This window comes from Leptodactylus fuscus, chromosome 7, assembly GCF_031893055.1.
Source record: "Leptodactylus fuscus isolate aLepFus1 chromosome 7, aLepFus1.hap2, whole genome shotgun sequence".
Taxonomy (NCBI): domain Eukaryota; kingdom Metazoa; phylum Chordata; class Amphibia; order Anura; family Leptodactylidae; genus Leptodactylus; species Leptodactylus fuscus.
In genome coordinates, this window is record NC_134271.1 from 110,245,385 (window position 1) to 110,261,927 (window position 16,543).

The window sequence follows — 16,543 nt, forward strand, 5'->3', positions numbered from 1 at the left end:
AGAAATGAAGGTCAGTCAGTCCAAAAAATTGGGAAAACTTTGAAAGTGTCCCCAAGTGCAGTTGCAAAAACAATCAAGCGCAACAAAGAAACTGGCTCACATGAGGACCGCCCCAGGAAAGGAAGACCAAGAGTCACCTCTGCTGCGGAGGATAAGTTCATCCGAGTCACCCGCCTCAGAAATCGCAGGATAACAGCAGCTCAGATTAGAGACCAGGTCAATGTCACACAGAGTTCTAGCAGCAGACACATCTCTACAACAACTATTAAGAGGAGACTTTGTGCAGCAGGCCTTCATGGTAAAATAGCTGCTAGAAAACCACTGCTAAGGACAGGCAACAAAGCAGAAGAGACTTGTTTGGGCTAAAGAACACAAGGAATGGACATTAGACCAGTGGAAATCTGTGCTTTGGTCTGCTGAGTCCAAATTTGAGATCTTTGGTTCCAACCACCGTGTTTTATTGTGATGCAGAAAAAGTGAACGGATGGACCCTATATGCCTGGTTCCCACCGTGAAGCATGGAGGAGGAGGTGTGATGGTGTGGGGGTGCTTTGTTAGTGACACTGTTGGGGATTTATTCAAAATTGCAGGCATACTGAACCAGCATGGCTACCACAGCATCTTGCAGCGGCATGCTATTCCATCCGGTTTGCGTTTAGTTGGACCATCATTTATTTTTCAACAGGACAATGATCCCAAACGCACCTCCAGGCTGTGTAAGGGCTATATGACCAAGAATTAGAGTGATGGGGTGCTACGCCAGATGACCTGGCCTCCACAGTCACCAGACCTGAACCCAATCGAGATGGTTTGGGATGAGCTGGACTGCAGAGTGAAGGCAAAAGGGCCAACAATGCTAAGAATCTCTGGGAACTCCTTCAAGACCGTTGGAAGACCATTTCAGGTGACTACCTCTTGAAACTCATCAAGAGAATGGCAAGAGTGTGCAAACCAAAAGGTGGCTACTGTGAAGAACCTAGAATATAAGACATATTTTCAATTGTTTCACATCTTTTTGTTAAGTATATAATTCCATATGTGTTAATTCATAGTTTTGATGCCTTCAGTGTGACTCTACTATATATATGTGTGTGTGTGTATGTATGTATATATATATATATATATATATATATATATATATATATATATATATATAATAAAATTGTCTTTTTTTTAAATGTCTTATGTATATTATGGCTACTTTATAGCAGACCTTTGGGCCTTTGCAAAGCTCTTACTTGTCATGGTAACATTAGCTGTAGGGAAATCTATGACTTACAAGTATGTCATGGTACCTTATGGTGTTAGTCTTCCATATGTCCAGCATTTCTGCCACATCTATTAAAATCCAGTGCTTTCCGTGAAGCCACGTCTCCTCTATTTTCATTTATATGGATGAAACTTTATGCTTACAGAAATTCCCCTCAGCACTGGGTTACATGTCTAGCTCCAGAAGCTAATGTGTGACTTTATTGGTCTTGCCTAAACACCTGTTGTTTGTTTTTAGGGTGTGCACAGTAGAGGAGTAGATCACACAATGCAGCAGACATGCTTAAAGAGGTTACATAGAATTAGAAAAACTTTGCTGCTTTATTCAAAAAACTGTGCTATACCTGTGCATGCAGTGCCTTGCAAAGGTATTCATACCCCTTTTTCACATTTTGTCACCTTACAGCCAGAAACTAAAATGTAATTTATTGAGATTTTAAGTAATAACCAACACAAAGTAGCAGATAAATGTGAAGTGGAAGGAAAATGATACAGGGTTTTCAAAATTTTAGTCAAATAAAAATCTGAAAAGTGAAAAATATTCAGCCCCTTATATCAATATTTTAAAGGGGCTCTATAATTGGGAAAAGTCATTTTTAACTAAGCACATTCTTGCATAGCCTTTAGAAGGGCTATTTCACACCTAACTTTTGTATGTAGATTGCTTCAGTGGTTTCTGAATAAGTCTGTTTTTATTCATATGCTAATGAGCTTCCAGGCAGCACAGGAAGTTCCCAGCAGCAGCGCTCTCTGCTATTGTCTCCTATCTGTGTGTGCAATCAGGAAGTCATCAGCAGCAGCAGCACAGGCTACATAGGAAAGAATAGGCAGAGGGTGCTTGATGAGACCCGGGGTGCATCTAGAGGCTAATTAGCATATGAATAAGAATGGGCTCATTCAAAAACCACTGAGGCGATTTACATACAAAAGGTAGGTGTGAAATAGCCCTTCTAAAGGCTATGCAAGGATGTGATTAGTTAAAAATGTCTTTTCTCAATGATAGAGCCCCTTTAAAGAGCCCCCTTTCCTTGCAGTTACAGCTACATTTCTTTTGGGGTATGTCTCTTCCAGCTTTGCACATCTAGAGACTGAGATTTTTGCCCAAGTGGAATGTCAATAGAACTGTGCATTCTATAGAATCTTTATGGTGGTGCTGAGCTTAAAGGCGTTCTCCAACCTGTATCCAAAGAATAATAATTGAGCTGCACACACATGCATTTGCTTGAGGTGAAGAAAAGTAGTATTTTAATTGTTGACTTTGTAACAAGAAGATTTTGTACACAAAATACACGCCATGTAAAGAAATATCAGGGCCAAGCTGTAGATCGAACTATGCTGCAAAGTTTCAGTTGGGTGAGCTTAGTCTGGCTAGATCCATAGCAGCTGGAACAGCAGAAAGAACGCCATGTTTATTCCTTCTTGCATTTAGGAGAAAAGTTCAACTTTGGTCTAATCTGACCAGAGCGCCTTCTTCCACATGTTTGCTGTGTCCCCTATATGGATTGTGGCAAACAGCAGACTTCTTATGTCTTTTCTCTTAACAATGGTTGTCTTGACACTCTTCCATAAAGGCCAGATTTATGGAGTGCACAACTTATAGTTGTCCTGTGGACAGATTCTCCCTCCTGAGCTGTGTATTTCTGCAGCTCCTCCAGAGTGACCTTGAGCCTCTTGGCTGCTTTCCTGACCAGTGCTCTCCTTGCTCAATCTGTTAGTTTAGGTGGACAGCCATATACTTTTAGATTTGCAGTTGTAGAATACTTTTTCCATTTTTGGATGATGGATTGAACAGTGCGCCTTGGGATATATTTTTATAACCTAACACTGCTTTAAACTTCTCCACAATTTTATCTGTGACCTGTCTGGCGAGTTCCTTGGTCTTCATGATGCTGTTTGGTCACAGAATAGGTACATTTATACCAAGACTAAATTACACACAGTTGGACTGTATAAACTGTGACTTCTGAAGACAAATGATTACACTGGATTTTCTTTAGGGGTATCAGAGTACAGGGGGCTGAATACTTGGTGCATGTCACACTTAAGAATTTTTTTTTTTTAATTAAAATTTTGAAAACCGTGTATCATTTTCTTTCCACTTCACAATTATCTAATACTTTGTTAGTCACTTAAAATCTCCATAAAATACAAGGGGGTATGACTACTTTTGCAAGCCACTGTAGGATTGATGATCTTAGCTCCACTAAAGTGAGCATGTGTGGCACTTTTTTGGAAGGTTGCAGGAATGTTTTTCTAGCCTTGGACAAGTGATATAAATTGTGATCGATTTCATATACAGTATACTCTTCTTCCGTCTGTGTAGAGTAGTAGTTGGTGGGACTGTTATTTTCTGTGATTTACAGCCAGTCAGAAGGCATCATGTTTCTGCTGCTGCTCCTTAAGGACATAATGATAATGTCTTCCACACGCAGAAGATTATGATGGTAATACAGTATTGTAGTCACAACTCTATAGGCAGCCATTTATGTGGAAAACTGTAAATAAGAATGGAAAAGATCAATTTTATACATGAGCAATGAATCTGTCCAAGGAAAAATGTTATCCCCTGGTGATTCTGTTGCATCTTTCCATCAACATTATTATTGTGCTTGATGTTAATCGATTCATATAAATGGACCTTTAGCAGCAGACACTAGTAACTTTCTTAATCCAATGAACAGGGCTAAGAGTTTTGAAACTGGCGATATGTATAAGAAGGCATGGGGAAACAAAGATCAAGAATCAGAAGATGTGATCTCCAAGCAGCCCCGGCAGGTGAATGGGCAGCCGCAGCCGAGCGGAGCTGGACAAAGCGGTGGATACATAAAAAGGTAACAATGACAATATTCTTATTTGTAACCACTAATCAGAGGACACTTAATGGGTTGTAGTATGGCAGTAGAACCATACCAAATCTTTCCCATAAATGGCTCTGTTATTTGGTTATCCCTTGCTCATATTCCCTATGAAGGAGGGATAACGTTTGAGGAAGGGGTACCATTATCAATCTGAAGGTATACTGGCCATTTAACTCTTTATATGCTGCAGTCAATACTCACCATAGTATTTAACCCCTTAGCGACCTTTGACGTACTATTACGTCATGGACGCGAGGTACTTCGCGCACCATGACGTAATTGTACGTCATGGTGATTCCGCCCGCTCACTAGCTGAGCGGGCGGAATCGGAACTGAGTGATAGCTGTTACTGACAGCTATCACCCTTTTCCATAACCTCCGGTCGGTACTTTTACCGATCGGAGGTTTTAACCCTTTGATTGCGATGGTCAAACATGACCACCGCAAACAAAGGGTGCCGCGATCTCCCCCCCCCCCCCCCCCGGACCGAGATCGGGGGGTGCCGGTATCTGTAATATGTAGTCTGGGGTCTGGTTAGTGACCCCAGACAGCCCTGAGCACTCACCTGGTGATGCTTCCGGCGTCTTCTGGAAGTGAGTCTGTGCCGTCCGCACAGCTCACTTCCTGTGTCTAGAGTGAGACACGTGCAGGCTGTCACTGCTGCCTGTGTCTCAGTCTAGAGTAGAGAATCAGTGATGCAATCATCACTGATCCATGTGTCCCATAGGGACACAAGAACAAGTAAAAAAAAAAATAAAGTATTTGAAAACAATCAATAAAGTTATAAAGTCCCAAAAATCCCTTTTTTCTATAAAAAATGAATTATGTAAAAAAAAACACAAAAAATTAATAAAAACAATACATATTTGGTATTGTCGCGTCCGTAACAACCTGTACAACAAAACTGAAACAATATTTAATGTACACAGTGAACGGCGGTAAAAAATAACGGAAAAAACCCGCCGGAAGTAGTGATTTTTCGCCATCTCACCTTACAAAATGTGCTATAAAAAGTGATCAAAAAGTCATATGCACCCCACAACAGTACCAATAAAATGCACAGGTTGTCCCGCAAAAAATAAGCCCTCAACCAACACTGTCAAGCGAAAAATAAAAATGTTACGCCTCTCAGAAGATGGCGATGCAAAAATCACTGATTTATGTCCCCAAATGTGTTTTTGTTCTGCAGACTTAGTATCGCATAAAAAAATAACATAAATGAGGTATCGCCGTAACCGTACCGACCCGCAGAATAAAGGTCACATGTTACTTATACTGTACGCTGCATGGCGAAAAATGTAAAAGGTAAAACTCAATACCAGAATTGATTTTTTCTCTTTTAAATCCAGCAAAAAAAGAGTTAATAAAATGTAATCAGTAAGTTGTAGGCACCCCAAGATGGTGTCATTACAAAATACATCGCATCCCGCAAACAACAAGCCCTTATATGGCCACGTCAGCAGAAAAATAAAGAAAATATAGCCTCTACCAATGTGAAGACAAAATCACGCAAAATCGCAAAATCATTAGAACACAATTGGGTGCGGCAGGCAGGGAATGTATAAGCTGTGCAAGCGAATATCAGGGGACACCCCATATTTACAGCTTATGAGGGAAAATATACCAGAAGTGACCCCCAAAGTGACCCCAGTGTGACTCCCCCAATCATAGGAGCTACTGGGGGTACAGTAGGGAATTTAGTGTCTGCAATGTCCTCCGCACCGCTTATACATTCCCTCTTCGCCATCCGCTGTGCAGTCACGTCTGGGATACTAATACTACACTACACCCCCTGATAAATTCTTTGAGGGGTGCAGTTTTCAAACTGCGGTCACTCCTTTGGGGAATCCACTTTTCTGGCACCTTTCAGGCTCTACAAACATGACATGGCGTCTAGATACCAAACATCTGAATCTGTGCTCCAAAAGCCGCATAGCGCTCCTTCCCTTCTGCCCCCTGCTGTGTGCCCAAACTGCAGTTTATGCCACATGTATGACACATGTATGACACTGGTGTAACCGGGGTAATGTCATATGTTGGTATAAACTGATATTAGGGCACATATATGACACTGGTGTACCCCGGATAACGTACGTAATGTCATATGTGGGTATAAACTGATATTAGGGCCCAGCTAGACACAGAAGGGAAGAAGGTTATTTGGTTTTTGGAGCACAGACTTAGACGGTTTGGTTTTTGGATGCCATGGCACTTTTGCAGAGACTCTAAAATTTCCCCTACAAAATGGGGTCACTTCTTGGGGAATTCCAGTTTACTGGCACCTCCAGGGCTCTGCAAAAACAACATGGCACCCAGAAAGTCCCTCTAAATCTGTACCCCAAAAGCTAAAAAGCGCAGTGCTCCTTCCCTTCTGAGCCCTGCTGTGCGCCCAAGCAGCAGTTTACACCCACATATATAATTTTCAGGTCTCTGACAACACAAAGTGGGTGCAATGCATTGGATACCAAAATGGCATATTTCTTTAAAAATTTCAATTTTTGGGAAGCATTTTTAGTCTCAAAATCATAATACCACTTGATACATTCCTTGACGGGTGTAGTTTCTAAAATGGGGTCACTTTTGAGGGGTTTCTATTGTATTGATACTTTAGGGGCTCAGCAAATGCGACATGGCACCTCAAAACTATTCCAGCAATATATGCCCTCCAAAATCCAAATAGCGCTCTTTCCATTCTGAGCCCCAACATGAACCCATACAGGAGATTATGATCCCATATGGGGTATTGCCGTGTTCAGGGGAAATTGTGTAACAAACTGTGGGGGGCTCTTAATTCTCTAACTACTTGCAAAAATTAAAAATATGGCGCTAAATGGACGATTTATTGGAAAAAAAAAAGTAATTTTTCATTTTCACATCTCAATGGTAAAAAAAATCTGTGAAACACCTGTAGGGTCCAAGTGCTCACTATACCCCTTGTTAAATTCCTTGAGGGGTCTAGTTTCCAAAATGGGGTGACATTTTGGGGTTTTCCACTGTTTTGGCACCTTGGGGGCTTTGCAATCGGGACATGGCGCCTGAAAAATATTCTAGCAAAATCTGGCCTACAAAATCCAATTAGTGCTCCATCTGTTCTGAGAGCGACCGTGTGCCCGTACATTAGGGTACCAGCACATATGGGGTATTGTCGTGTTCGGGAGAAATTGTGTAACAAAATGTGGGGTGCAGTTTCTCCTTTAACCCTTAGTAAATGTGTAAATTCTAAGGCTAAATGAATATATTAGTGACAGAAATTGAAAAATGTAAATTTGACCTCCATTTTGTTGTAATTGTTGTGAAATGCTGAAAGGGTTAAGAAACTTTCTAACTGCTGTTTTAGATTCTTTCAGGAGTGCAGTTTTTAGAATGGGGTGACTTTTGGAGGGTTTTATTAGAGAGGCCTTTCAAGTTCCCTTCAGAACTGAACTGGTCCCTTGAAAAATGTGTTTTGGAAATTTTCTTGAAAATTTGGAAAATTACTGCTTGACTTGTAAGCCTTATAATATCTGAAAAAAATGAAAGGGTGCTTAAAATTTGATTGCTACATAAATCAGAGACATGGTTAATTATATTTATGAAAAAATTCGGGTAGTATGACTTTCTATTTGAAAGGCTTGCAATTTCAAAGTATGAAAACTGCATTTTTTTCAAAATTTTCACCAAATTTCCTATTTTTTCATAATTAAAGACAAAACATATTGACGAAAATTTACTACTGACATGAAGTACAATGTGTTACGAAAAAACAATCTCAGAATCACTTGTGTAAGTTAAAGCGTCTCAAAGTTATCGCTATTTAAAGTGACACATGTCAGATTTGAAAAAAGAGGCCTGGTCCTTAAGTCACTTTTGGGCTGTGTCTCTAAGGGGTTAAAGAGGATCTTTCACCACCTCCACCAACTCCAGTTCTTATAATTTGTGAATGGGTGCCACTCCACTGATTCCAGCAGAGTTGGAATTTTCTCTCTTGCACCCACCGTTCCTGAGTAACAAGCACAGGTAGTTTTGGAGTCTGATGAGCTATTTCACCTCTGTAATGTCAGAAGGGCAGTGTCAGAATTGATGATTTCTGATCTCGCCTCTCAAAAACCAATAAAAATTGAGGTCTTCTAAAGCTTTGTTGCAATAAGATGTAAATAATTATGAGATTGGGAATGCAGAGAGGGATAAAATGTTACTGGTTTAGGCCTAAAATGGCAGAGAGATAATAAGGCACCAGAGGTATGTGCCAGCTATGCTTATTTGAGACATAACTTCAAAATCTGCAACAACAAAAAATTGACTCTTTCAATTTCATTGTGACTGTGGGGTTTAAATAAATCTGTAAAGATTTGTGAAACAAGATTCTAGTGTCTTTCAATTTGTGTTCTGCACGATCCAACTAGTAGAAGGAGAAGATTTAGGGCAGATTTAGGAAACTGTCTAAAAAAAATTTTAAAAAACCAAAGTATTGCCCATAGCATCCAAGTTAAGCACTAAGAAATTAAAGCAGTGCTGCAACTAAGTTTTTCAGTTAGGCAGTTCTCATAAACCTACCCCACTGTTTGCAGGGAGATGACAACAAGTAAGAAATTGGGACTTCCTTTACTATTTCATTTTTGTTCCACAACTATCAAAAGGGCTATTCCTAAAAAAAAAACCCAAAAAAACCAATCTCATCTTTTCTTAAATAAGCCCCGTTGATTCTATCCATGTATGTAATTTAATATTCTGCTTCCTGGTAGGGTTACCAATGATGCCCGGGAGGATGAGATGGATGAAAATCTGCAGCAGGTTGGCAGCATTCTAGGCAACTTAAAGAACATGGCTCTAGACATGGGCAATGAAATTGACAGCCAGAACAAAATGATTGACCGAATTAATGAAAAGGTGAGTCCTGTCTCAATAATGAGATTTAGTTTACCTATAGCCGTGCAGGTAAATAAAGGAAAGTGACTTCTTCATGGATAGATATTTATAACACACACACAAAAAATTATACACTGCTGTTTTATAATAAGAAACTGGTGAAAATAAACTTTCTAAGACCGGTTTAGTTTCCCACTTACAGTGGGTATGGAAAATATTCAGACCCCTTCAAATTTTTCACTCTTTGTTTCATTGCAGTAATTTGCCAAAATCAAAAAAGTTCATTTTATTTCTCATTAATATACACTCAGCGTCCCCATCTTGACAGGGGAAAAAAAAAAAAAAAAAGAAATGTAGATCTTTTTGCAATTTTTTGACCACCTGATTCTCATTTGCTCTGACATTCACTGTGAGATCTTACTGTATATAGACAGGTATGTGCCTTTCCTAATGAAGTCCAATGTTTAATTAAACACAGCTGGACTCCAATGAAGGGGTAGAACCATCTCAAGGAGGATCAGAAGGAAATGGACATCATATGAGTTAAATATGAGTGGCGCAGCAAAGGGTCTGAATACTTACGACCATTTGATACTTAATTTTTTTCCTTTTTAATTTACAAAAATATCTACATTTCTCTATTTTTTTTTTCTGTCAAGATGGGGTGCTGAGTGTACATTAATGAGAACTAAAATGAACTTTTTGGATTTTAGCAAATGGCTGCAATGAAAAAGTGAAAAATGTAAAGGGGTCTGAATACTTTCCGTTCTGTTCACATGGGGCTCTGTCTCAGTATTTATCTTGCAAACAGAACTCTTTGTAGAAGGGAGGAGGAGGCTGTAGTTTATTGCCTCGTTATGTTAGACTGTTATCTTGAAACATAGCAGTGTTAGAAGTGTTATCCCTCGTTCACATCACCGTTTGGATTCCATTTGGGAGTGTCCACATGGGGACCCCCCCCAACGGAATACAAACGCAATTGCAAGCGCTGTGCTGTAAAAGCACACAAACCCATAGACTATAATAGGGTCCTTGTGCTTGCCACACGCTGCCCACATGAATCATGTGGGCAGGAAAGTAGATGATGAACTACTTTCCTGTCCACAAGATCCCTGCAGAGATCTGGCGTCAAGCACACAGACCCCATTATAGTCTTTGGGGAGGCTGTGCTTTTGCTTCACCAGCGCTTGCACTTGCGTTTGTATTCCGTTCTGGAAGGGGGTCCCCATGCGGACTCCCCCGGACAGAATCTAAATGCTGATGTGAACGAGGGCTTACCTGACTCAGAGTATAGCAGTAGCTGTCGGAGTGCCTTTTCTAACAGGAGCAACTCCTCCTTTCATAGTGTAATATGTATAAAGTAAATCTGCTTGATAAATGGAGAAGGCAACAAGTTTCTGTAAGTCTTATTACAAAGTTTATTATATTCACTAATACTATTCAATTATGGAAAGTTGTTTTATAATTTGGAGGTACACGTCAACCATTTTGCATTTTATGGAAAATAAATGTACAAATTGAAAAAAACAATCATACAGCTAAGTTGCTAGGCAAAATAAGTTTTGGCCCTTGGAAGATAAGAAGAACTGAAGATAAAAAAAAATGCTGTAACCTCAAGGCTTTAATGTCCCTTATATATTTTTCTTTAGGCGATAACCAATAAAGATCGCATTGACGAAGCCAACGTCAGAGCTAAGAAACTTATCGAGTGAAGAAAGCGGCCGGATCTTCCCTTCAGTCCCTATTTAAGCTGTTAAATCCTTTCACCATGACGGCACAATATCCGATCAAAGGTTTTAGGGAATGAATCTGCTTGTTAAGCTGCCCTGTTGTGTTGTGCTTTGTGTACTCTATACTCACAAAGATCCTGACCCATCTACTTTAAGTCATCTCAGCCTTGGATGTTGTATGGTAGAAATCCACATTACAATGCTACAACCAACTGTTCTCCCAGGTTGCGGTTCTGATTCCTGCCATACATTTATTGAATGAAGGATACTTGGGTATTGTTTAAGGTTAATATTCATGTATATTTTTTTTCCAAGAGGTTGAAATGGGGAGAAGTGATTTTTTTTTTTTTGTAATCTTTGATGGCAGATTAATGGTGAGGATGGATTTAACAGTGTGTAATAGTGTTAGACACAGCACACGGCATATGATCTTAGTCTTCTGTACCTGAATACTAATTGAGCATCAGTAGATCCAGCCATATTGTACTTTTGCTGTATTTGCCATTCGTGGTGAGTGCAGCAAATCATTCCCACACCAGTCATCCCTTATTACATAAATCAACCAAAGACATTGCCCCATTACCCATCTGGTGTTCTCGCTGCAGAGTTCTCTCTAGAATTCCTGCTGTTCTTAGAGCAAGCTGTGTCTCCACTCTGGTTATCAGGACTGACCTATGGATGATGCATGAGCCTACACATGGGTGATTTCACAGCATTCTACATGCCAAATGACAGTCTTCAATGTAAAATGTACAGAGAAGTTTTAATATTTATTCCTGGTCAGTATTGGTTTTAAGGAGAAGCATATGTCAGTAATAATGTTACACAGCCAGATAGAATCTTAAGAGGATCTGTCCCCTGCCTTGACATATGAAAGTAAATCCTTCATTCATTTCATGACGGGCTCTAGTTTGCATTGAAATGAACAGAATGGCAGTGTGCATGTCAGATCTGCCGCTCCATTGATCTAGGATGCAAAACAACCCTAGTCCCAGTAGTTGCACACCCACCAATCAGAAAGTTACCCACTTTTAGGTTAAGTCCCCACATAGTAGGCCACAGTGAAAAAGCAATGCGGGAAAAACCGCAGCGGAAACACATTGCGTTTTTTCCTGCAGCGCTTTTTCACTTTGATTATGCCTATAGGGAAATGCCGGCGTTTACATAGGTATTATTGACATGCTGTGATTTCCAAAACCGCAATGGTTTTGGAAGTTTGAGCATTCCTGTTGTGTGTATTTTTCTGCAGTGCATGGATAGGATTCACTTTTTGTTTTTTGCCGTGGCATTTCTACCACATGGGGCCCAAGCCTTAAGGCTGAAGCCTTAAGTTGCGGAAATGCAGCTTTTTTGTTGAAGCTTTTCCTGAGTTTTTTGAGCCAAAGCCAGGAGTGGATTGAGCAGAAGGTAGAGGTATAAGAACTTCCTAGATATTTCCCATTCCTTTTGTAACCACTCCTGGCTTTGGTTTAAAAAAACGCAGCAAAATCTGCAACAAAAGCTGCATTTCCGTAACATGGAGCTTCAGCCTAGAGTGGTTTTTATGGGATTACAAAAATATGACTTTATAAATGGAATCCTACCTGTCCATGCATAATGTGTGACATTGTAGCTCGCATCCAGTGAACACGTGTGGCAATGTTTTTGAAAGAATGCTGCCATATTTTTGTAATCCTGTGCAACTATTTTAAAGTGGTGCCCGTCAAATAACACATCCAGATATTTGGTTGATGTAACCCTTTGCGCTAAGTCTTCATTGACACACAGAACATACACATGCACCTAGCTAAGATTTATCCAGCAGATATCCAGTGCTTTACTTTTTAGCTGCGTGTGCTAAAGGAGGAACATGTTATACACTTGGTTGCTGGTGAAAAATCTAACCTAGAACAATAGAAGAACTGTACTCTACGGGTGTATTACTAATCTGTCTAATCTTCAGGGGCTTATAATGTTTGGACTAAAAGTAAGAATGAGGTTAGAATGGCGGCATAACTACCTCAGCTACTGTGCATGTAGTTGTCAGAGAGCCATGTTGGACAAAAGACTTAGGCAATTGTAACTTGCCGCCAAAAAACACAAAGCATTAATTTTCTGCCGTCAAAGTTTCTCATTGGATCTCCCCATCCCCATAGGATGTGCCTGATATTGCAGCTCAGTCACTTTGTGAGCTCGTCTGGTCTACATGGCAGAAGGTAGAGCTTTAATAAAAAGATGGCAGCCATTACCCACCACTGAGTCTTACTGCACAAAGTAAAATAACCAAACCAATATTAGCAAAAGTGCTCTTCCAAATATGTCGCCATGCTGTGTGCCTTTTATATTGCTGGAAACGTCTGTATTTATTCTGTCATGATTTCCACTAGGAGTACAATGCCTATGATACAAGCACTAGGAATAGAAGTGTAATAGGATTTTCTTTTACTCCTCTGTCTGTAATGTGCAAGTCACAATGTGTAAGGAGTTGTGTGAGGGGTTAGAGGGTTTGTCCACACGTGCACATATCTTACACGGTCAATGCATCACAGCTCATGTGCAGGCCTGTATGTCTCCATGGTAACAGACTACAGGCAGATTGTGTTTCGCATTGCCGTCCATATTTGCCCTACTTCTTGCTAACCGGTCAAATGTATGTTGGTGAAATGGAGAGGAGTATGGCTGAAGAAACAGATTACAAATAATATGTTACCTTGGGGTACGTATGTCTACGTAGGAGCGGTAAGCGTAGTAAGAATATTTACAGTGTTGCTTAATTTTTTTTTATTGTAGATATATCGGGGAACAAGTAGCTTACGTGTGAGGACAATGCTTCTTGCCATTATCACCATACTGAAATTTTGGGGACTATACTGTGTGGTTGACTGTTTGCTCATACAATGTCCATACAGTATGGCTGTGGAAAAGCTTTATACATCACCATTGGTGCAGGCAGATCTTATATATGTGATACCGGTGCCTCAGCTTCCCTACACTTCCGCGTGGACAACTCCTCTAACACCTGGCACGACCTGCACTGTTTTGGTCAGTACGTATCTATCTCATGGATTATCAAATGACTTCGCCTTTGTATGTGGAGTCGTCCTCCCAGCTGGTTTTGTATATGTCATTGCTGAACATACCAGGAACGTGCCTTCACTTTCTTTTGAAAATGTTTTTAATTGCTAACCTCCAATAAATGTAGCTGTGAAGAATCTTATGCAAGTGAATTTCTGACTGTATCGCTATAAGGTGCCCACGCAGTTTAATTTCACTCTGATATTATGAATTTATTTCTACAGCATAGAGAGGATCCAGTGTCTGGTATAGTATATAATGATATTACCTACACTGCATTCCTACAATGTCATAAAGGAAGAGGCTCCAACCTCTTAATACTGGGGCATCCTCTGAGGTACCATGCGCCAAAATTGATGCCTGCTGTAGATTTCAGATACAAGCCAAACCACTTTATGACATGAGTTATGGTAAGTCTTTTGGGCCCGAGACATTCCCTTTTCAACTTGCCTTGATTACCATCCATTTTTTAAAAAAAAATAAGTGACAAGCATGTTGGAAAATGGAAAAAGTGGCACATAAACCTGTATGCCAAAAATGCACCACTTGCAGCAGAAAACTGCCTATTTTGGTATATTCCTCCCATTATTTACTAGATATGTCATGAATAGTGACCATTACACAAGCTATGTACTGTACGCAGTCCATAGTGTGTATGTAGTGGAATAGTAGAAGGATAAATGTGCAAATCTGTTTCCAAGATGTAAATAGGACAACAGTGCCTCTTCTTGCTGCCCCCTTAAACATCATGCACAACTTTTTTCAACAAGTCTATTGCTATGATGCGAGGTTTAGCCAAACTAGCATTTCTATTGCTAAAGGAACGGATTCCCAGCTGTGGACAGAGCTGTTTTGATCTGTTGGATCTCTTCAGCACACCGTAGGGATACTAGTTTGGCAGAGGGAGAAACTATAGACCAGGATCAGGGGATAACAACACTCCTTAGGGAGTGAGCACCTTCACAGGCATATGGAGACTTACAAGCCTTTTTCGCTCCAACAGATCAAAACAGCGCTGTCCACAGCTGGGAATCTGTTCCTTTTGGAATAGAAATGCTAGTTTGGCTAAACCCCGCATCATAGCATTAAGGCTTGTTGACAAGTTGTGCATGATGTTTAAGGGGGCTGCCCCTAAAGGGCAGCAAGCAGAGGCACTCTTTTTTCCTATTTACATCTTGGAAACCAGATTTGCATATTTTTCCCATAATCCCCCCCTGTGGAGCGAAAAAGGCTTGTAAGTCTCCATACGCCTGTGAAGGTGCACACTCTCTAAGGAATGTTATCCCCTGATCCTAGTAGAAGGAATTCACAGCAATTCTAAATCAGGGCAAAAATTTTGTTTCAGACCTCTTGATAAAAATTGGCAGTGTTAGATAAGTTAGTAGATCAGTAACATGTCAGGCAGCATATCCTGAACATTTCGGTCCCAATTTAGACCTTTATCAGTGGGTGTCTGCCATGAAAGTGCTGGATATATATCGCTCGCTCTCCTATGGCAGATACCCATTGGTCTAAAGCAGGAACGTTTGGGATATTCTGCCTAACATGTTACTAATGTACTAACTTAAGTGTTTTGATCCAGCAATAGTCAGGAGTGCTGTGAATTCCTTCTACTGTAAATTGTTTATAATCCTTATCCCAGGACATTGTAGATTTGCTATTTTATTCATATGAAAATGAGCACAGCTAAAAGGCAGAGTAAAAAAAAATAAACTCCAGCTCCAAAATAAAATAATTCTTTCACAGTTTGCTATTTCATAGCTAGATGTATAGTGACTTTGCATATTTACACTACCATTTAAAAGTTTGGGGTCACCCAGACAATTTAGCATTTTCCATGAAAACTCACTTTTATTAAAGGAGTTGAAAAATGAATAGAAAATAGTCAAGACATTGACAAGGTTAGAAATAATAATTTTTATTTGAAATAATCATTTTAACCTTCAAACTTTGCTTTTGTCACAGAATGCTCCTTTTGCAGCAATTCCAGCCTTGCAGACCTTTGGCATTCTAGCTGTTAATTTGCTGAGGTAATCTGGAGAAATTTCCCCCCCATGCTTCCAGAAGCCTCTCTCACAAGTTGGATTGGTTTGATGGGCCTTTTTTGCATACCATATGGTCAAGCTCTCCCACAACAGCTCAGTGGGGTTGAGATCTGGTGACTGCACTGGCGACTCCATTACAGATAGAATACCAGCTGCCGCTTCTTCCCTAAATAGTTCTTGTATAATTTGGAGGTGGCTTTGGGTCTTTGTCCTGTTTGTAGGATGAAATTGGCTCCAATCAAGCGCTGTCCACGGGGTATGGCATGATGTTGCGAAATGGAGTGATAGCCTTCCTTATTCATTTTACCTTGTACAAATCTCCCACTTTACCAGCACCAAGGCAATCCCAGACCATCACATTACCTCCACCATGCTTGACAGATGGCGTCAGGCTCTTCCAGCATCTTTTCAGTTGTTGTTCGTCTCACAAATGTTCTTTGTAATACAAACACCTCAAACTTCGATTCGTCTGTCCATAACACTATTTTCCAATCTTCCTCTGTCCAATGTCTGTGTTCTTTTGCCCATATTAATCTTTTCCTTTTATTAGCCAGTCTCAGATATGGCTTTTCTTTGCCACTCTGCCCTGAAGGCCAGCATCCTGGAGTCACCTCTTCACTGTAGACGTTGACACTGGCGTTTTGCGGGTACTATTTAGTGAAGCTGCCAGTTGAGGACCTGTGAGGTATCGACTTCTCAAACTAGAGACTCTAATGTACTTGTCTTGTTGCTCAGTTGTACA

General features: G+C 40.3%; 1 protein-coding gene across 2 annotated transcripts in view; it reads left to right on the plus strand.

Moving 5' to 3' along the window:
• SNAP23 (synaptosome associated protein 23) overlaps positions 1-13,893 on the plus strand; it is a 37,327-nt gene extending 23,434 nt beyond the window's left edge. For both annotated transcript variants that reach the window (XM_075282799.1, XM_075282800.1), the window contains exons 6-8: positions 3,951-4,100; positions 8,849-8,993; positions 10,622-13,893. In XM_075282799.1, coding sequence (XP_075138900.1) covers positions 3,951-4,100; positions 8,849-8,993; positions 10,622-10,684 — 358 coding nt within the window. In that variant the 3' untranslated portion in view covers positions 10,685-13,893. The remainder of the gene's footprint in view (positions 1-3,950; positions 4,101-8,848; positions 8,994-10,621) is intronic.
• The last annotated feature ends 2,650 nt before the right edge of the window (positions 13,894-16,543 follow it).